At 36.5% G+C, this 23,488-nt stretch overlaps 1 protein-coding gene across 2 annotated transcripts in view; it reads left to right on the top strand.

The window, feature by feature from the left end:
* Rasal2 (RAS protein activator like 2) overlaps positions 1 to 23,488 on the top strand; it is a 300,128-nt gene that overhangs the window by 147,051 nt on the left and 129,589 nt on the right. For both annotated transcript variants that reach the window (XM_059280774.1, XM_059280775.1), the window contains exon 3: positions 4,015 to 4,138. In XM_059280774.1, coding sequence (XP_059136757.1) covers positions 4,015 to 4,138 — 124 coding nt within the window. The remainder of the gene's footprint in view (positions 1 to 4,014; positions 4,139 to 23,488) is intronic.

Below are 23,488 nucleotides of genomic sequence, written 5' to 3' on the forward strand. Positions count from 1 at the left end.
TTCCATATGATTCTTAGCAAGATGGATGACAATTTTATAGGAAGCATACGTGCATATATGTGAATATAAATATTATATGTACCACCTTCCGTTGCAGGTGTCATAGACAGTTTGCAATAACCAAGAGGACAAAGAAACCAGAACTTGCATTTTATTTGTTGTGAACAGATCTTAGAAGCTATTGAAGCCACTTACTCCTTATAGTTTTCTGCTTTCCTCCTCTGTAGAAGACAAGAATTAAAGTGCTCGATTCAGCACTGGGCCAAGCTCTGAGAGAGGGAGGAGGAATTATATAAGCAAAAGGGGCAGGTGTCGAGATCATGATAGGGAAACCCACAGGGACAGCTGACCCAAGCTCTTGGGAGCTCACAGACTCTAGACCAACAGCTAGGGAACCTGCATGGGACCAACCTAGGCCCTCTGCATGTGGGTGACAGTTGTGTAGCTTGGCCAGTTTGTGAGGCCCCTAGCAATGGGTCCAGGATCTGGTCTCTGGCGCATGTGCTGGGTTTCTGGAACCTACTCCCTATGGTGGGATGCCTTGCTCAGCCTTGATGCAGGGAAGGGAAGCTTAGTCCTGCCTCAACTTGGTATGCCATGCTTTTTTGACTCCCATGGGAGGACTTACCCTTTCTGAGGAATGGAGTGGATGTGGCGGGGGGTGGGAGTAGAGGAGGGAGGGAGGGAAAACTGTGGTTGATATGTAAAATAAATTTAAAAATTTAATAAGAAAAAAGATATCAAGAACATGAAAAAAAATAAAGTGCTTGGTTCTTATTGAATCCAGAGTGATTCAGAAGCCCGGTCCAAGGCCAAAGAAATGTTAAAAACTATTCTCATGTCATAGAAACTGGGAGATGTGTAAGTTGTTAAGAGCAATTCTTGAAACAATAGTATGAAGTGATAAAATAAATTTAGGACAATCAGAATAGAGAAAATTGATATCTGAAACTGTCTCCATAGCAGAATCCTAAGATTTGTGAACTCTAATTTGGTTAATTTGGAAGGAATAAGATTACCAATAAATTGGTGTCTTAAAAATATTGTATCGAAGGAGCATTCTAGAGTATTATGATAATATAATAGTCTTGAGAAATTTCATGTCAGGGAGACTGGAGAGATGGCTCAGTGGTTAAGAACAGTTGCTGCTTTACAGAGTTCAGTTGCCGTACTCAGATGACATAGGTTAGAGCTGCCTCTAACTCCACCTCGAAGGGATATGTCAATGCCCTCTCCCAGCTTGTGTGGGCATGCAAATAACACACGAATGCATATCACACACACATTATGTAAATACATAAATATAAATTTTAAGAAGAAATTTAAATCTCATGATGTTCTCTTTTCTTTGAATCACGAGTAAAACTACCTAACTTCTCAGAGGAAATACTTTGAATAAAGTGTATGATAATAGTTTAACTTTAAGCATTAGAAATGCAGCATTTCTGTAAGACTTGGAGAAAATAATTGACAATAAATTTTAGGCCCAAATAGCAAGACTGCTTTTTTTTCCCCATCATTATAGTGGAAACCAAGCATATAGTAGAGAAGTATGTACCCCTTTTTCACAGATAAGGTCTTTATAAATTTCCACAGGGCAGAAATTATCTTCCCCAGAAACACTATAAGCAATTGATGTTTCTGTAAAACTTAAATGTTTATTTAGGTAATAGACAGTTGAAAACCACTACAAATAGTTATGTTTATTTCCTCAATGATTCCAATTTTTTCTTTTCTAAATTTACTCCCTTTGTTTCTACTTTAGGAGCAAGTAAAAGTTACTTTTACCTTTTAAAGTAAAAGTCACTTAACCTTTCAGTGCTACTCTTTAATTATTTAAGTAGAAACAATGTAGTTTACTTTTGAAAGGGATAGATGACTTAGGTTACTGTTCATGGAGTTTTTATTACTTAGTATTTTAGGAAGAGTTTTGTCTTTATTGATTATGTGACCTCTGTTTTTATAATTTATCTTTCTTGATTCTGCCCTTTGATTTCTTACTGTACAAAGAATAAGCAAAGTTAATGCAATGAAAAGAGAATAATACTTAGTCCTATAAGGAGTGTATAAACTTTCAGTACTAAGGAAGTGCTTGGATATTCTTTAGATGCTTCATAACAGACAGAAATCGATTATGTTCTTGACCCCAGTTACCAGGAGTTATATTCTTGAACATTGCAGAAGTCATATGCAAGTCTACCTGCTTCAGCTTTGCTGGATCATTTGATGTGATACATGCTGATTGTAGTCCTTGGAATACAAATTGTTCCTCAGGTGTCAGAAAATAATTATAATGCAGGATTATCCGTTTCCCCACTAATGATTAGTGTTGTCTACTGTTAAAGATATTTTCCCCTATCCAAAATCATAACACCATTCTGCAGGCATTATTGTATTACTTCTCTCTTTTAGATCCACAGCACACTCTGGAACTAGTTTTTTATGTGGTATAAGGAATAAATTAAGTCCCACACCCTATCCGTCATAAAGATTATCTGATTGACTCAGCACCAGTGACTGAAAAGACCCCCAACAGCTCTTCTGAACCCCTTTGATAGATCCTCTATCTTTCCTTAGTAAGCATTAAATGTCAGTCATTATTAACAGAGGTTTCTTAAAAACAATTCAAGAAGCATAAGAAAATTTATAACTGATTAATTACTGACATACTTAAACAAATGAATGTAGTTTGTGATGAAAGTTAGAAAATGTCGTTTGTAAAAACTCTTTGCCCATTACTCCCAAATTCAACATTACAATAGCCTATAGATTTGTTTTCTACAGTTTTACTTGTCCATGACCAAACATAATTCAGAAATACTTTATAAAAAATACCAAAGATGAACAATTCTAATTTTGTTGTGTTCTTTAAATATTGTTATTCTGATGGTGCTTATCTTTAAGTATCCTTTATTTTACTTCAGAATAACCAAAGCATAGGAGTTGATGCTGGTAGTCTTCTGATGCCAAGGAGAAGCTGTGAAGTGCTTCTATTTCATTTAATAAAAAGATACAAATAGGATGAAGTTTATTGAAACATGGGGTAGTAATGGAAAAAAAAGACATTTCAGTAACTTTATGTTGTTCTGCTGTATTAGTTATTATTATCAATCTCTTATTGTATGTAACTTACAACATAAAATTTACCATAGATTTGTCTAGGGGAAAACAGTATATACAGGGTTTTTTTTTTTTAATAGTAGCTGTACTTTCAGGCATCAGTTGATTCACTGGGGCTTTGGACTGTATTCCTATAGCTATGAGGAAAATACTGTGCCCCACCCCTGAAGATGCCATGCATTATTCTACAATAATAACACTGCTGAAGAGAGTTTAAAAAAAATTCATAGTTCTCATTCACTTATACAAATAACTATTCAGTATGATTTTGAAACTAATATTTTTACTATTATAGAAAGTCACCCCTTTGAGATAAAATATGCTGTTTTATCTTTGTACCTGTGTAAATATCTATGTTTGCATTGGAAATAGATTTTATTAACTAAATTTAAGTATTTGATTTTAATACTGAATAAAAGTTTGTTGGTTTTATTTAAAATCTTTAACAAAACCAACCCTCTTTTCAGAGAATATTGAAGCTTAATTTTTATGGTCAGCATTTATTTCAACATTTGACTTTTTGAATATTGGATAAAATCAAAGTTTGTAAACCAGTTTCTGATACAGAGTGGGCTTTTATTTGTGTAGGTGTTTTGTTTTGTTCTCTGAGCTTCCAGAGCAGGTTCACACCTAGATAGGATTTGTACAGTCTCCAGGTAAGCTAATTTACATACTGGCCTTTCCTGATCCTTCAGTTTTCTTTCTAAAGAGCAGCTTCCTGTAAAAGGGGTTGGTAATCTTAGCATCTCTTATACTTCATTTCTACATTCCTCCTGCTTTCAAATCTCATTCCACACTATTAATTAAATCTTCATTAATTAAAAACATTATTCAGTCAGATAGTACTTAGACAAGTTCATTATTTTGTTTTCTCTCTTTCACTTGGCTAAATAGATACCCATGGAAGGACAGGAGCAACAGACAGATTCCACCAAAGGGCGGTGCCTGAGGAGAACTGTCAGTGTCCCTTCCGAGGGTCAGTTTCCTGAGTACCCACCAGAGGGCACCGCTAAACTAGGTAAGCTAATGAAAGGAAACAAAATCCTTACATTTTATTGGATGATTTGTGGCTTTGTCACTGCTACAGTAAAACAAAGCATTGTATGTTTCTTGCTAAACCTGTGTGTTCAAGTTCAAACCTGTTGATCCAGGTTTAAAGTTCATCAGAGTTATAACCAAGCAGCCTCAGTTATTGTATGTAATGGAATTTATCTGTGCGCTACTCAGTAAGATTGCTCTTTGGTCTAGGCAAGTTGGATGGCATATTTCTGCACTATTGCTGATCTCTGGGTTTTCAGAGCATTGGTAGTATTGTTTAAGTTACTGTGTTAGAGAACTTGGTAATGAGTGGCTTAGACAACTTTTTCATAGCTGCTGGTGATTTCATGGATTTCAGAGAAGGCTAAGTTAACTTTGTATGTTCTACATAGATTATATTCAGACCAGTGGTTCAAGTAGATGACAGAAGGAGAAATGTTAACTCCTTTCATTTCAAATCAGGGATGCTTATTGATGACACCACTGTCCCCCAAATCAGAAACTCCCCAAACACATTTTAATTGTTTGTTTTGTTTGTTTTTAAATAGACTGGGTCATTTTAATTGTTATATCCCAAAAGAATTGTTCAATAGCAAAGCAGCTAGCCCTTCCACCACTTTATATCCTACATATCTTTAGTTGTTTTGTTTTGCAATATTTAAGTAAGTAAACTGGCACAATAATTTAAAGGAATACACAGTTTAAAATAATGAAGAAATCTGAAAAATGGGACCTGCTTTGGGATTTTTACATTGTACTATTATGTATTTAGTGAACCATAAATATTTTACTCATGGATACATGGTAAGTAAATAAAATAAAATCATTGTTTCTGTGATGGTGGTCAATGTCTGTAATTCTGTGATTTGGGTTTGTTTTCTAAAATAAGGTTTTTGCTGTGTTGTCTAAATGTAGGTAAGAATTTAAATACTTTATTTCTCTTATTGTCTTATAAAATTTTCTGCCTTAAAAAAAAATAGGCCAGCAAATATTTTCTCCCAAGTTTACTATTTGGAGAAGCCATAGTCCAGTCATCTGGTTTACTTTGAACCACTTTAGCATGTGTTGAAGCCAGTGTAGGCCCACATAATATTGAAAACTTACTGGAGTGTAGATATTTTATAGCTTGTTTTATTTCATTTGCACTGATATTTCATATATATAAACTGGCTAACAGCCACCACCTTTCATTTTCATTTTTTCATTGTTTCTGCTATATTGAAGTGTTTAGGTTTTGAGAAAGTACAATCATAGTCTGAAGAATTACTACAGAGTTCTAGAAGAGACAATTAATGACTGTATAGTAAATAGTTAAATATCACTTGTGTTTCAGGTACTGTTCCTAAAGACAAAATAAGATGGCGGCAGGTAGCAAAGGTGTCTGGCCTCGAGCCATTCTCTGGCTTTTATTCTGGACAGGTCTGACAGTTGTCCTGACTAATGAGACTTAGTGATCATTTTCAGAGTTGTTTTCCTAAAATTAGCACTGAAATTTACCCTCATTAATATGAGAGGGCAAAGCTTATCTCTGGAGATATTCGTCTCTTTCATATCAGTTGAATTTTGAATTAGTTAGCCTGTTTTATTTTTATTTCCTGGTGAATTTTCTTTAGGCAAGATTATCTTTTGTTGAACGTTCCATTGAACACTTGTGTTTGTCACATTTGATGCCTGTCTCAAGAATAAAAGAGTGTAGTAGGCTTGTAGGGTTTCGTGTGTGTGTGTGTGTGTGTGTGTGTGTGTGTGTGTGTGTGTGTGTGTTTGTTTTGTTTGTTTGTTTTACTTAACAAGATAGAACAAATACATGTAGAAACAAAAATATAAGTATTTAAAGATTAATTATTTCTACTGGTATTTCTGTATGCCTGCAAGTAGAAATTGAAAAAAATTGATATGCCTAGTACAACATCACAAGACAATCTAGGAAAAAGATATCTAATGCGGTGTGCAAAACTTCTACATAGAAAATTATAAAAAGGATTTAAATAAATGAAAGTCTGGGAGGTAGAGTTGTAATGAGTGTTTGAGAGCTTGCCTAGCATACATGAAAGACTGGATTCAATCCTTAGCACTAGGCAGGAGGGGTGTGTGTGTGTGTGTGTGTGTGTGTGTGTGTGTGTGTATGTGTGTAGCATTTTTGTGTAGAAAACAGTATTCAGTTTTCAGAATCAAAATTATAGAATGAGATTCCTTTTCTAAGTTATCATATAGTCTTAATTTTACCTAGAAATGACATAGACCAAGAATAGCCAGGATATCTGGGAGTGGTGGTACATACCTTTAATCCCAGCACTGTGGAAGCAAAAGCAGATGAATCTCGGTGAGTTCAAGTCCAGGCTGGTCTTATAGTGAGTTTCAGGCCAGCCAGGGCCTCATAAGAGCCACTGTCTCAAAACAAACAAAATGAAAACAAAAATAAGGCAGAGTAGAAGAAAACAAAACAAGAATACTTAACCTCTCAGTATCAAGATCTGTTTGAACAGACTTCAGAATCCTGAAATGGTTGTACTTTTATGTAGGACATATATTGTTACAAAGAGGGCCTGGTAGAGCAGTGAGGGGGCAGTCTTTTCAGCCATTGGTCTCAGATCAATCAGATAATACTTATGAGTAGAGTGGATGTGGGCTTCACTTCTTTGCTAAGTCGTGCACAGAACCAGTTCCAGATGTGTTGTAGGTCTAAAACAGAGAAGTAACACTGTAGGCTTGCAGAATGTCTTTAACAGAAGACAAACAGTATTAATCATTAGGTAAATGACTGATTTAATTAATAAAGATTAGAAACTGTGTATCAAAATACCATTAAAAAAGTAAAAAGGCAAATTATGGAGCAGGACAGTGTGTTTATAAGACCTATGACAGGAAAGCGTTGACCTGGTATGTGTACAGGTTCCTAGTGGAAAATGAGCGAGAGTCTTGGCATGGTATTTTACTGAAGAATTCACTGAACCATACACCCAATGGTGCCTGCTGTCTCATCCATTTAGATGAAGCTCCAAGTAGCAAAACTAATCTGTGGTGTTAGAAGTCAGGGTAGTGGTTAGTTTCAGGGAAGAGGCAGGAATTAACAAGAGGGAAGAATGTGACAAGCTTCTGGAGTGCTTTCAGTGTCCTTTTGTTGACTGAGGCAGTGGTCATACCGCTCATGTCCACTTTGGGATACTTTATTAAGCTGAGCATCTGAGCACTTTCCTGCTTTAGTGTTACACATCCCTCAAATTGGGGGATGATGGAAAGATCATGTTGTCAAATAAATGGACTAAATAAATTGAGCAGGGAGGATAGTTAAGAACCACTATTAACTTTATTATAGGCTACTGAAGGGAAGCATTAAGATAAGGACTAAAAATCAAACCATCTTGGGATTTAGTGACATTTAGGTTCTTAGTGAATTTAGTCTAGCAGTTTCAGTGAGCAGAAACCATACTGAAATGGCTTGAAAAGATAGTATATTGAGAGAGGAAATTGAACAGCAAGTGGGGACAACTCACTTTATATATTACCTGTCAAAGGGATGGCAGGTTGATAGAGACACTCCATAAATATTGAGTGACTGAATGAGTAACGAGAACTAATGAAGAATAAAGATGAGAAAAGATAAAGGATAGGGTATGCCTGTTAATCAGTCACAGTGACAGTATTAGTGTAGTGATGTTAATTATTACTATGCCCTTTTGTCTTTCTTAAAGCAGTTCATGAACTGGTCCCCTGACTTCTGGCCCTCAATTTTTTTTCTTTTCTTTATTTTTTTAATTGAAAGATTTTTTTTCATTGTACATACCATCCCCAGTTCCCCCTTCTCCTCCCCCTGACCTACCCTCATCCTACCCCCTCATTCATTCCTCAGAGGGGGTAAGGTCCCCCTTGGGTAATCAACAAAGTCCGGCATACCAAGTTGAGGCAGGGCCTAGCTCCTTCCTCCTACATCAAGGTGGTCCTCAATTTGATAGATACAATATTGTTAGAGCCACCATGAGTACTCATAGTAGGATTAACATTATTTTTAAAAAGATGCTATTTCAAGTTGTTTCCTTTGTGTGTTTTGTAACAATTTAATAGTAACCAAAAATTCCGTTGATCTCCAGAGTTGGGAGAGAAAGTCTACTAGGTGAATATAAATTTCAAAAATCTTGTTTTCTTCAGTATCCCTGAAAGGTAAATTTTAACTGTTTTTCCAATAAGGACATTCTACTGAGAGTCCCCCAATCAACTACTAAATGAAATTAACAGTATAAGTAAAATGAAGGAGGAAAGGTTTGCACTTCAAAATTCTGTTGCTTGTTTGGAATACTGTTTTTGTTTGTTGTTTTTAGATGATGATTTCAGTAACACTGCTAGGTAGTTAAGTACTAGAAGTCATTGTAGGTTCTAGGGGTTAGCACTGAAAATATTTTTAAAAACTCTCACTTTGTGAGCTTGCGTTCTACTAAGGAGTCATAGACAATAAGCCCCAAAGTAGTTTTATATAGTCAGATATGGACAAGAACAAAACAGAAAACAAAGTTGAAAGAAGGACTGGGGAAGCCAAGGTATCTGGAATAATCATTTTAGCCTAGCTTACTGAGAAAGACCTCCATGGTGTTTGTAATAATCTAATAGTATGGCTGTCACACTTATAGAAACTTAGGAGTGGGGGATCCAATTAGGAGAGCCCATGAGACTAGAGGGGAATGAACAACAGGGAGAGGAATAGGCATGGCACCATGCTCTTGGACAGCCAGATCACAGATCACGAGGTTCATAGGCTCTCATGAAGGCTTTGAGTCTTTCTATAAGGGATTAATAGCAAAAGTACAAGAATGGGAATTCAAGACAAGTTAGGATACTGTTACAGTCACCTAGACAAGAAATGATAGCAACTTGAGTAAGGTGTTACTTTTACTTGCCCTTATTCTCATGATCTTACACTCAGAAGATTTCATCATGGATTTTGTTTCATCAGATTCTGTTCTTTTAGAAATGCCATGTTTTACAAAGCACTCATTTCAAGATTTAGAGAATTTAGAAAAACTACTCTTCCCCATAACGATTTCCAGGTTTTTGTTTATTAGTCAAAAGATTATATTTGGGGCCAGAGAGATGGCTGAGTGGTTAAGAGCACTTGTTACTCTTCCAAAGGACCCATGTTTGATTCCCAGCACCTACAAGACAGACCACAACTATCTATAACTCCATTTAGGAAAGATCTGATGCCCTCTTCTAGCCTTCGTGTACACCAGACATTCACATGGTATACAGGCATATATTCAGGCAAAACATATATACTCTTAAAATAATAAAAGGGTATTTTTTTTAATTTAAAAGATTATGTTCAAATTGTTCAGATTTTTCAGAAAGGAAATGACTTCTTCAGATGACAGTATTCCTTGTCTACAAACAGTAAATAGGAGGTTACATGAACATAAGAGCTGGATTTTAGTAAATAGTCATTTTTAGTGTAACTGTAACCTGTGAACTCAACATTTTAAAAGAAAGGTAGAAGCTTAACAATGGAAATTTTTGTTGTTTTTTTTTTTGGTTTTTTTTTTTTTTTTTTTGGTTTTTCGAGACAGGGTTTCTCTGTGTAGCTTTGCGCCTTTCGTGGGACTCACTTGGTAGCCCAGGCTGGCCTCGAACTCACAGAGATCCGCCTGGCTCTGCCTCCCGAGTGCTGGGATTAAAGGCGTGCGCCACCACCGCCCGGCTTACAATGGAAATTTTTATAAGCTGTCCTTTTCTTGATACTGCCATATAGTACTTCCTAATATTTATCATACATAAATTAAGTTATGCACAAGCAATACGAAATTTTTGTAAGTTGTGGTAGAACACTGACATTCTCCAAGCCACCATCATAGCAGCTACTTTTACCAACTGTCCTATCAGGTGTGCCAGTTGACAAGAAGAGGCCTTTCTCATCTGCTCTCTTACCTCCATCGTGGCACTGTAGATTGTTCATTTCTGTGAAGGTGACTGTGGGCACCTTTCATTAAATTGTTACAGTTTGCAGTTATTTCATGGTTTTCCAGCAGATGGCAGTAATATGTCTCAAATAAAGGACTGTTTCCTAGTCCTTTGTATAGACAGACTGACATCAGGGTTGTTGTTCTCAGTTTGCACATTCAAAATACAGGGATTGGTGTCTAAGAACAAGACAGTAGAGTCCTCTAAAATGTGACCCAGGATAGGGCTTCTCTTAATCATCCCCAAAGCATTGTTAATGTATTAAAATTTAGTTAATGTATGCTAATTGATAGTATTAGTACCTATTAGCACAATATTAATAAAACACAATTGTGATTGGAAGGTCAGATAGGAAGGGAGAATGAGTGGATAAACAATTAGGAGTAGTTTTTAGATTCATCCTGGATTTCTAGGGATAGAAATAGCTCATTAAACTTAAGCTTCTAATTGTACTCCTTCCACAAACCCCAATAAAGCTGTAGTAAAGGATTTACTTTAAAGACCTGGTCCTTCAAGCATGTGAAAAACAAAGGCAAAAGTACACACACACACACACACACACACACACACACACACACACACACTCTGTGTTTCTCTGTCTCTCTCCCCCGTTAAACCCCCCCCCCCCCCCCCCCCCGCGCTCTCTCTCACTCACTCAAAGCTAATAGTAGTTAGATTATGGTAAAAGGCACTTAGAAAGAGCCATTAATTTCTGGGTCATGTTCTCTTTCCCATTTCGCTGCACTCTCTACTTATACCTCTAGTTATGTTTTCAGGGATGAAAAACAAATCCCAAAACCTCCAAGTATCTAGATTTGAGATACCAGGGGGAATTAAAAGCAAGGTACTTTACCAAATACAGGGTAAATAAACAAACGTTTCCAAATTGCAGGATGAGACTTCTCCCTCCTACTTTCCTTGCTGTCATTACCCCTCAAGCAAATATTCAGAATACTCTCCTGGTATTTTACTAGCATAAGAGGAGAAACTTAATGATACAAACTTTCCCTAAAACTAGCAAACATAAAATAAAGTGAAAACAGATACTAAAGCTAGCAAACAAACAGAAAAACAAAGGTAAAAACAAAAAAGGTAGGCATGGTGACTAGAAAGTCAACTGGGAATTTAAAAATAATTTTTCTCTGTTCTCAGAAAGATACCCTATTCTATGCATGTAACAAGAACTGGATGCTACATAAAACACTGAGTTCTTGTATTTTTTAATTGATGCATAAAGTGTAAATACAGAGCATTATAAATGGGGATTGGATTTGTTTTGTTTTTTTTTGTTTTTCAAGGCAGGGTTTCTCTGTGTAACATTCCTGACTGTCCTTTAACTTGCTTTGTAGACCAGGCTGGCCTTGAACTCACTGAGATCTGCCTGCCTCTGCCTACCAAATACATGGATTAAAGGCATGTGCCACCAATGCCCAGTGGGGATTGGATTTTAATACATATGTCCATCTTTTTTTTTTTAGTGATGAAAACTTTTAAAATCATTTCTATTTTTTCAGAAAACTAGAGTGAACTATAGTTATTATCTATAGTTATCACATTGGGTAAAAGCGCACCTGAACATCTTGCTCATCTCTACCTGTGACTTAGTACCCATTGGCCAACTACTCTTTTAGCTACTCAACCTTCTCTCTAGCCTACATAAACACCAATTTCCTCTCAGCTTCATTAAGATCAAGTCTTTTAGATTCTACATGTAAGTGAGATTATGTATATTAGAAAGTCAGACAGAAATAAAGACTGAATAGTGTTCAGCCATAAAAATATGAAACCCTGTTAATTGAATCAACATGGATGTACCTATAGGACATTAGGTAAATACTTCACATACAAAGGGATAAATACCTTCGGCACAGTCTCACTCATAATTAGACTCTTAAAAAACTAATTGCATTACAAATTATGAGTAGAATATTGGTTACCTTGGGGTTGGGATGGGGTTGAAGCTTGGAAAGGGATATAAGAACAGTTGGTTAGATGAGAAGAGTAAGTTACTAGGTTTTGTAACACAGCAGGGTAAACAAAATTATATAAAACACATTGTTTATCTCCAAATAGTCAAAAGAGGATTTTGAATATTTTCACCATAAAGAAATGATAAAATGGTTTGGAGATTTAGCTCAGTGGTAGAGTGCTTGCCTAGCAAGTGCAAGGCCCTGGGTTCGGTCCTCAGCTCCAGAAAAAAAAAAAAAAAAAAAAAAGATAAAACATTAGGGTGATGGGTATTCTGAGTATCCTGGGGTAATCATTAGTGTATGTTAGGATCCTGCCCTCATTCCGGCACATGTTCAGCTTGGGTTCTTGCGTCTTACATCATCAGCGGGCACAGGCGACTACTTACCCACCTTAAAAAGCTGCATGCGGACCCTCACTCTCTCTCTCTCTGTTTTCCTCTCTGCCCTCTGCTCTGTCTGCTCCCTCCCCCATCTTTCTCTCTCACCAGGCCTGGTCTCCTTCCCCCCACCTACTTTCTCTCCTAATAAAGCTCTAAAAACTAACACTGGGTTCTACTGTGGCCTGTGACTTTTCCACCAGTAATCAGCGCTACCAACCAGCACCGTTTTTTACTATCAGTGTATGTGAACTAAACATAATTGTGTACCTCATAAGTATATACAAATGTACTCATTTGTATATATACTCAACCAAGAGTAAAATATTTAAACTAGGGATTGTAGCTCAGTTGATAGATTGCTTGTCTAGCATGCAGAAAGGACCGAGTTCAGTCTCTAGCATCACATAAAACTGGGTTTGGAACACATGCCTGTCATCCCAACACTCAGGAGGTAGGAAAAGGAGGATCAGCAGTTCATGGTCAGCATTGACTACATTATGTCTTTTTTTTAAAAAAAGCAAATTAAAAAATAAAAGTTTTGCTATGCATGATAATTCCTGTAATTCTAGCACTGAAGAAGCTCAGATAGAATGATCACTATGTGTTCATGGCCAACTAAGCTACACATCAATATTCTGTCATTAAAAAAATACTTTTTTTAGAGATAGGAGTGGTAGTGCTAGTAAAAGATAATGACAAAGATAAGATGTGAACCCAGGAACTTTACCTTTGGGATCTATTCTCTTAACCACTTAGTTATGTTACACATAGGACTTACTATGTGGCCGAAGTCTGGGTAATACACATAGTTGTAATATTGTTTATTCTTGCCATAATTACTATGTAACCATACAGCAAGATGAATAAGATATGAATGTAGTAAGTGGAGTGGTATTGGAGAAGCAGAGGGTGAAATTCTCCCCTTATAGAAGAAGGCTAAAAATGTCAAAAAGGGCAAATTTTAAATATTGATATAGCCATATATTTAATACATGAGGCTAACTATCAAAACATAGCAAAGAGGAATAAAAGTAGCTTCTTCAAGAAGAAAATTTGGTTAGAGGGCTGGTGAGATTGCTCATCAGGTAAAGGTGCCTGCCAACATGCCTGACTACATTGATTTCTGAGACCCACTTGGGATAACGAAGAACTCCCACATGTCATCCTTTGAACACACACACACACACACACACACACACACACACACACACACACACAATATAATTCAAAAACATTTTTAAGTTGTTAAAAAAGGTAGATCTGTAGATTATTGTTTTAGCAAGCTATGTAGAACCAGTGAGCTCTAAACTATATGCGTATATTTACCATGTAAGTTTCTATACTGCTCACAGCAAAGAAGAATAAAACACCACTTTAATCCATATATACAAGTAAATGCAAATTAGAACAAGAATGAGCTGCTAATTTACCCATGATAAACAGAGAAGTACATTTGCTGGGAGGATAGCAGGAGACAAGCATGACAGCCCATTAACACCAGATTACTTTTTCAGAAGGTACACATGTGGCACATATAAACTCATGCAAGCTCACACATACTCATGAAAATAATAAATAAATCTTTTTTAAGATTTATTTATTTATTATGTACACAGTATTCTGCCTGCATGTTTGGTGAATGCCAGAAGAGGGGACCAGATCTCATTATAGATGATTATAAGCCACCATGTGGTTGCTGAGAGTTGAACTCAGGACCTCTGGAAGAGCAGCCAGTGCTCTTAACCTCTGAGCCATCTCTCTATCCCCATAAATAAATCTTTAAAGTAGAAATTTACATTTAAAAGAGTTGTCTTGGTAGTCTAATATCACTCACTAGGCTCATGGCTATTAATATTTGGGAAAATGATAAAACGACATAAACAGTTTTTCTAACTTTCTTATAAATTTTGATTACTCTACACTAGAAGAAACATAATAAACACTAAGGTAACAAAAAAATATTCTCAGGTCTTCTTATGTCAGAAAAGCTTGCAGTAAGTCTATAGACTTGTAGCTTTTGATGTTGGAATTTCTTGGTAGAAATGTGAACAATCAAAGTGATAGGTTAAATCTCAGGCACAGTGTTTATGAGTCACAGAAAACTTGCCTTGCAGCATTAGTCCAGCTAAGTTTTATCTAACAAATGGGCAAGAAGATGAAAATATCCTTTACAGCATTCCTGAAGCATGAACAGAGGATATTTTTCTAATCTATTAGATTATAGTAACCTAATCTAAAGATGTCAAGAAGTTTTTAGCCTTATTCAGGAAGATCTAGTTTCTTTTCTTACTGTAGATAAATAAAACAAAGCTGTATAAATGAATGACTCGAGAAAAGAAACAGCTAGGTTTTGTTTTTTGTTCTTTTGGATTTTGGTTTTTTCAAGACAGGGTTTCTCTGTGTAGCCCTGGCTGTCCTGGAACTCATTCTGTAGACCAGATTGGCCTTGAACTCAAGAGCTGCCTGACTCTGCTGGGATTAAAGGCGTGTGCCACCATGGCCCTGCAAAACAGCTAGTTTTAAAAACTTTTTTTTAGGAGTGTGAATCCCACTGCCTGTTATCAATAAGCCTGTCAAAATAATTCCCTAAGACTTTAGCTCCCATTTCCCTCTTTTAAAAATGCAGCATAAGAGCCAGGCATAGTAGTGTGTGCCCTTTAATCTCAGCACTTGGGAAGCAGAGATGTGCAGGTCTCTGTGAGTTCAAGGCCAGCCTGGTCTATATTGTAAGTTCCAGGACAACCAGAGCTATAGATTGAGACCTTGTCCTGAAAAATAAATAGATAGTAGATAGATAGATAGATAGATAGATAGATAGATAATGAATGAATGAACGAATAAATAAATAAATTTATATGCTCAGCCTGCTTTATTTGCTTTGTCTTTTCTATCTAGTTCATTTCACCTATTTTCTTGTTTTCAAGCAATCATCTCTGTATGGATAGTTTCTAAATGTCTACTTCTGACTTCTGCTTTTCCTTTTAATTCAGACCTGTGTTCCCAGTTGGTCATGTGAACATCTGTACCAGCATGGTCAAAACTAAAACTGTTATCTCTGTGTAGCTTCCCTCTTCATTCCTTCCTGTCTCCATAACCAGTTCTCATGTGATAGCGGTTTCTGTTAATATGACCACTGCATTTGTTTCTACCTCGATTTCTTCCATTTTATACTTCTGTGTAGCTTATTTGGCATTTCCTTAGAGGACTAATTGAATCATTTCTTTCTTCAGACACCTTTATTATATTTCCATTTTCTGTACTATAAAGTTAAGATTTCTTTGGCACTGAAGGTCTTTGAGCTTAGACTTAGCTTTGTAATGTCATCTTTCCTTCCTTGTGCAGCTACCTCAGGCTCTGGCCTGACTGAATTGCTTCAGGTTTCCCAGACAACCTCAGACACAATGGTGTTTGCTCACATTGGTCATCAACCTGCAATATCTTGCTCTGCTCTTCCACCTTGACCTTCCTTTGTGTAAATGTACTCTCTCCTAAGGCCTGAATTAGCTATCATCTCTTGGCAGTCTTTCCCTTCCTTCTGCCAATCAGCATTCTCCAGAATGCGGATTTACCTATGCTAAACTATGCTAATATTTGGATGTTTGCCCTTATGTTTCCAGTAAGTTGTTGGTATGTATCTTAGTTACTAGATGAGAACCTTGTAGATGACAGGCCTGTGATTTATGCATTCAGGTATCACCACAACAGCCACCAGGTTGTTCTGAGGAAGCTAGCTCAGGTTAATTGGGTGACTGTTGCATGAAAGAAATGCACTAAACCCATTTTTGACCTCTTAGAAAGCATTCTAGAGTCGGGCGGTTGTGGCACATGCCTTTAATCCCACACTCAGGAGGCAGAGTACTCTGTGGATCTCTGTGAGTTTGAGGCCAGCCTGATCTACAGAGCAAGATCCAGGACAGGCACCAAAAACTACACAGAGAAACCCTGTCTCAAAAAAAAAAAAAAAAAAAAAAAAAAAAGAAAAAAAAAGAAAGAAAGAAAAAAGAAAAGAAAGAAAGCATTCTATTATTATATCTCATGAGATTGTCCTTTCCATTTTTATTTGCATAGTTGGACAAATTTTTCTCCTCTAAAATACAGTAATAACTCAACAGTCTGTTGTGTGATGAAGGTAGAAAGATGGAGTTGTTTATAATGCAGTTTGAGGTTTATTGTAGAGACTTGACCTAGATCCATCAGGACTCAAGATCTTTTCTGAAAGGAAAAAGGAACTACATGATTTGGATAACTTGAGCAAAACTACCTAAGTACCAGTGCAGGTTGGCACTTACTTCCCCTTGAGTGCCTCCCCAGCCCACCCCCATAGTCCAAAATTTCCTAAATTGTTCACCAAAGTGTGTGTGTATGCATGCAGCCATAGAGGCCAGTAGAGACCAGAAGGGTGTATCAGTTCCCCACTAGTAACGTTACTAGTGGCTATGAGCCACTCTACTGTAAGTACTGGGAACCAAACCTGGGATTCTCTGGAAAGGCAGCAAACGTTCTAACCAGTGTGCTGTCTCTCCAGTCTCAGAACTCTTGGCACTTTTAATTATTACTTCTAAGGTGCTATTAGTATGTGGAAGAGTATGGTGAGTAGAACTGACCTTAGGAACAAATTACTAAGTTCAAATACCAGCTGTGCCATTTAGGATCTTGGACAATACTGCCTTGGTTTCACTGAATATTAACAAATTAAGAGGAATACTAAGAATACATGTCTTGTGGGAATGAGGAGAAGGAGAGAGGGAGAATGAGAGAAAAAGAGTTATAAAAAGGTAAAAAAGGAAAATGAGGGCAACTTTTACCATTCATGGCACTTTTAACATAATGGTCTTTTCCACAAAAAAAGGTGTATTTACTGTAAATACCTTTCTAGATTGCTTCATTCTCTAGTACTCACAAGCTATTATCATCAGAGTCTCTGAAGTCTTCCTTTGCCTCCATTTGTAGAACTGTTGCTTATACTAGGCAATATTTTTGATGTGTTAATTATAGAGTACAGGACATTATAGTGAAAAACTCAAATTTTGTCAAAAGGAGCTCTTCTTTACCCAAGACTAGTACTACTTGGTCTTTTGTTCCATCCGCAGAATACTAAAAAAAAGACACCACATACTCTATATTGTGATCATATATGCTTTGATAGGAAAATGATGGCATCATAAACCACTCAAGTAAGAGAACAAATGTAATGCTCTTGTGAATAAGATTCAGTCAGGAGCTTCCATAATCTTCGATACATATTCCAAGTGCAAAATTTAGGCTCAAGAACACATCACTTAGCTTCCTCTCTATTAACTTATACCACATTTAGTATTCTAAGCTTATCTAATCAAATGATTTTTGAGAAAAGGCTTGAACAAGGTGTACACACACACACACACGCACACACGCACATACATTTTTTAAAGTATCAGAGTTCTCTGTTGTTCTTCATTCCTGTGACATTTTCAGTGTTTGCATAACTTACAAACGTAAGTTCACAATTCATTTTCTGTTTTGTGTTCTATAGTAGGGAAAAATGTATAGTCCTCTATTAAGAATATAGAAAAAGACTGTATATAGGTTTTGGTTGCTATTGGTTGTCACAGGAAAAACTGTGACGAAGAGTTTCTGTTTACTAGAGATAAAACTCAAAAGTCATTAAGAAAATATCCACACAAAGGGCATGTTTACAATTAGGAGTACTCAAGTACAGACTGAGTTTAGTTAAATATTGGATACGATCTATTTTCAATAGTTTTGAATTAATATTTTTTTAAATTTCATTTTACTTGTGTGAATATGATGTAAAACTAAAAGCCTATATAATAAAATCCTTAGGAAATTTTGAATGTTTTGTGATAATTATGCATCAAGAGCATAAAGCATAGTCCATTAATAATAAAACTATTACTTCAGGTCTAGAACTTCTCTGAGGGGAATAATATATTATCAATATAATTTTAGCCCACCTCTCTTGCCAGTGAGAGGGAAGCCATTTTATTTCTTCCTTAATATGGAGAGGAAAGAGGTGTCTTTAGTCCCTATTTGTGTTCTCTGGGCAGCCTTCTAAGAGCTGTGATGGTGTCTCTATGACTGTCCTCAGATTCCAGTGAACGCTTCCCTAGGAGCCTATAAATCTCTTTTCCCCTGTGTTCTCCCACCACCCCCCTCACCCCCCACCCCCCACCCCACCCCCGCCCAGACAGGGTTTCTCTGTGCAGTTTTGGTGCCTGTCCTGGATCTCGCTCTGCAGACCAGGCTGGCCTCGAACTCACAGAGATCCACCTGGCTCTGCCTCCCGAATGCTGGGATTAAAGGCCTGTGCCACCACCGCCTGGCTTTTCTGTGTTCTTGTCTTTGATCAGTACCATTTAAGTATTAGAATTTTCTGAGATGAAGCTACTTTTCCTTTATTTTTGTTTACTTTTTCTCAGCATGACATTTTAATACCAGTAGAGGAGTTAGAATGATAGCTCAGCAGTTAAGAGCACTGGCTGCTCTTCCAGAAGACCTGGGTTCAAGTCCCAGCAGCTATAATTGTAGCTCACAATTATCTGTAACTACAGTTCCAAGGAATCTGATGCCCCTTCCTGGCCTCCCTGGGCACCAGACAGGGAAGTGGTACACAGACATACTTTCATCAAAATACCTATACATATAAAATAAAATAAGATGACCACTAGAGTAAATATATTAGTTTTAAAACACAAGCCATATGCTGAGTTTGCTTTAACCAGGGGGCATGTTTATGGTTTGGTAGTAACTACTGTTGAAGAATGTGTACACATAGTCATTATTCTCAAATACATTAAAACCTAAATACTTTATATTTTCTTGGAATTATTTCTATTCTCAACCAAAAACAAATCTTCATTAGTAGTGGTTATTTTTTTGTCTTATTCACCTGTGATAAATCTAAACACACTATTTTATTGCCAGAAGAAGAATATATTATCATCTCCTGTGGACAGAAAGTCTTGGCTCATTTTAGATAGCGGCAGTGGACCAGGCTTTGGTGTGGTATTGGTGCTACTGAGCTCCACTGTGTTTCTTTATGGCTTCACTGTTTTGAAATTGATTATGAATCGATTATGTGACTCATCTCATAATCCTGTGCCCTTTTTTATACCACTGTTATTGCCTCTGTGGAGATAATGTCTAATTTATATATTTCGTGTATCTTTTGATAACAATTTTATGATAGGTATAAAATTTAGAGGGAAGTTTTAGCCTCTTGAATATTATTTTTCATATTTGCAAATATTTATAGTACTAGACATTATTATCACAATTTTGTTTCGCACTTCAACAATGTTTTACCAAAAAGACAGGGGCTGGGGGAAAGAAAAAAACCTGACTGAATGTTGTGTTACATACATATATATAATCCTAGTACTTAAGGGGTAAAAATAGGAAGATTAGGAGTTCAAAGCCAACCTCAGCTACATAGCAAGTTCAAGACAGCCTGGGCTACATGGCATCCTGTCTTGAAAGGAAAAGAAAGAAAAAAAGACAGTAAAAATTTAACATATATTATTTTGATAACAATTAAAATAATTTTAAAATAATGTTATTTTAATAAATTTAAAATATTAAACTTTCCTTACATGATGTCATTTTCCCTAATTATGTTGCCTAATTTTTGTCAATATGACATTTTAAGACTAATAGATTAAATATATTGTTTTAAAATAAATTTAAAAAGAAAAAGCACAAGACATGATAAGTTGACTTATTTGGAGGGACATATTTATTTTGTTGATAGTAATTGCTGAAGAGGGGTTGAAGAAAAAATGCATATATCATATAATATGGGAACTTTCAAAACTAGTCTTTCTATAAAGGGACAGTATGTAGTATTGGAAGTGAAAATATAATATGGGTAGTGTCATAAACAGAAATAGAATTTCCCTCTTATAATTTAATAATTAAAGAAAAGGTCTTATTACTTTTGTTATACTGATGATTCAGGAATAAAGGGTTAAAAGTACCTATCACAAATTAGTTTTCTCCCATATAAGAATTTAAATTTCCTTTGGGGTTAGATCTTTTTTTAGTGGATGGTTTATTTCAGCAGTAAGTCTGAGTAGTAAGCAAGGGCACTTGAGTAATTATATCAGAAACCAACAGTTTCCTACTGTCAAATATATAAAGATTCTTTTTACATTTTCACCAAACTGATCACTAAGCAGATTGAGTCTGTTTTTGCTTTGATGTATCTGCTGAGTTACCCAAGCTGCGTCTTCAAAGCTTCTGGCCTCTAGATGGAGGAGAGCAAAGGAACCCAAGAAAGACCTTCACAGAGTCAGAATGCCAGTCATGATACTAGCAAAGAGCCCGTCTACACAGGAGCCCAATCTCTGGAGGCCCCAAGAAGCAGGGCTACCATTCTCTGCTTAGCACAGATGTCACAGAATCAGCAAAGTGAGAAGGAGTTAACCAGAAGATTCGGCTGTGTAACCTGCTACAACATTACAAATGGTTGCTCTGCTTCTGTACAGACCCTTCTGTCTTAGGAGACAAACTTAATATAATACTTCAACGCTATGTTCAATGCAGTCAGACTTCATCTTAATATATAATATTGTCTCATCCGTAGAGGAGCAGCACCCTCATAGAACACAATTTAGCTTTCTTCTCTACACATTTTGAGAGCTGCATGCTTCAAAAGCCAAACTTGCAGAGCTCTTACATGGAGTAGCCAATCAAAGTTGACCAAACCACCAAACACCATCCTCTTTCAGTGTAATTAAGAATTCTTTCAGTATGCCCTTAGATGTTTGGGGTCCACCTGCATATAGCATTTTACTAAATCTAGGGCAACAACAGCAGTGTGTGTCAGTCTACAACTTAAGACTTCACCAAAGCCCACACAGTGCATGATACTTCATGGGGCCAGATTCACAGCTATACTCTTCAGCTGCAGGGCACAACTGTAAGAACCCATGAGGCCATCGTACATAAGCCACAGGTGTACCAGGTGTGCCATAGAAAAGAACATCCTCTGCCTAAGATAGCAAGTACCCACCTGCTCCATCAGTAAGCTGCAACTCACAAAAATGGGGTTGGATTTTCTACTAAAAAAATAACCAGGAAAGGTAAGGTACTTGGTACACTGCCAGAGGAGAAAGGTAAACAACCCAGCTCTCAAGTCTACACAAGTCACAGCTACAAAACCTGTGATCTACAGTGGTCACCTGCCTGCAAGATAAACTGGTATAATAGTGGCACCAAAGTTGAACTTGACTGTGTTTCCATTTCCTCATCTGTAAAATGGGTAGATGACTTGTTTCTAGGTTGTTTATTTAGAATTCAGTTCTGTAGGAGATTAGCTTTAGAATTTTCTTTTAGGTAGTTTTCCTTTTTAAAAAAATGTTTTATGGGACTAGAGAGATGGCTCAGTCATTAAAGGCTAGGCTCACAACTAAAAATGTTTTATGACATCTTTTATTTTTATTGAAGTTTAGTTTGCTTCAGTTACTTGTAATAATAGAACTTGAATGAACTACTTGATAATTAGAACTATGTAATGTGTAATGTGTGAATATGTTTTACATGTTATGTATTCAGATGCTATGCCAAAGACTTAATGTAGCAAAAGATTTCATCTTTTATCTAAATAGATTTTGTAGAAATAGAGACCACATATCTATGACCATCATTTGTATTGAAGGTAACCTGCTTTTTGTGTTTTACGAAAAGAGTAGAATAATGTTTTAAGTTGTAGAATAGCTCAATAGAAGGTCAACAAACCCTAACAGGCAATTTTGTATTTGTTTTTAAAGCCATTGAAGAAAATGAGTTTTCTTAGGTCATATTTTACAGAAATAACTTAGGATCCTGTATAATTTATTTGGGTTTTTTATTTTGTGTGTGTGCATGTTTGCATATGCATAAGTGCACATGTGTGCACATGTATACAGAGTCTAGAGGACAACATCAAAGGTCATTTCTTAGGATCTGTCTATCTTGTTTTTGTAGACAGTCACTCACTCACTTGAAACATGCCAAATACCCCCAAGAATCTGGGATCTGCCTGTTTCCACTTTCCCAACACTGAGTTCTGGGGATCAAATGCAGGTTCCTCATGCTTGCAAAACAGGTACTTAGCAGCTGAGCCATCTCTCCAGCCCCCTAATCCCTTTTAACAATAAATGAAGAGAGTCAATATCATAAACATGGTCTTGGCTGTGTGAGTATATTCAGAAATAGTATTTATTATTATCTATCATTATCCCCAAAATGCTTTTAGATACCTTTTGTTGTTTATTGTTTATTACTTAATTCTTCCATGAAACTTTTATTCTTATAGGATATTCTTGCTGAAATAATGATATAAAACAAAATGATTTCCTTGTGTCTATCCCAGTTACTATTTTGCCTAATTTTCTTTGCAATACTGTTTTATTCACATGATAGCCAGAGTTCAAGAGCAAACAGACAGGGCCTTCTCCCTTTACTACTTCCATCAGCCAATTGCCAGGCAGAGTAAGGAAATGCATTTTATGCAGCCATCTTAACTGCAAGAGCAAGGTAATTCTCAAATTCTTTTTTACCCTTTTTCTTTTTGAGACAGGGTTTCTCTACATAAGAGCCCTGACTGTCCTGGAACTCACTTTATAGAACCAGGATGGCTTGAACTCACAGAGATCCACCTACCTCTCTCTACCTCCTGAATATTGGGATTAAAAGTGAGCACCACCAGCTTCAAATTCTTAACCAGAAGTGTAAAAGAAACCTCTATTATCATTTGTTTGTCAAGTGTCCTTCCTAAAAACATGTGAATACATTGCTATCCATAAGACTTAATGGAAATTCTGGTCTTTCTAAGGCCTTTTCATCAGAGTAGAATGAGTAGAATGTGTATGCATGAGTGCGTATGTGTGTTTGTGTTCATGTGCGTGTACGAGACGCTGTGGTTCCATTATATACAGATGGAATAATAACTAAAATTTAGTGGCATTTCTGAATAAGTGGGTGACTTTGGTGTTTGTCATAAGAATTATAAACAATGATTTCTTTTTCTAATGTGAACTCTTAGAAGAATTCAGT

The sequence above is a fragment of the Peromyscus eremicus genome, chromosome 15 (genome assembly GCF_949786415.1).
Source record: "Peromyscus eremicus chromosome 15, PerEre_H2_v1, whole genome shotgun sequence".
NCBI classification, from domain to species: domain Eukaryota; kingdom Metazoa; phylum Chordata; class Mammalia; order Rodentia; family Cricetidae; genus Peromyscus; species Peromyscus eremicus.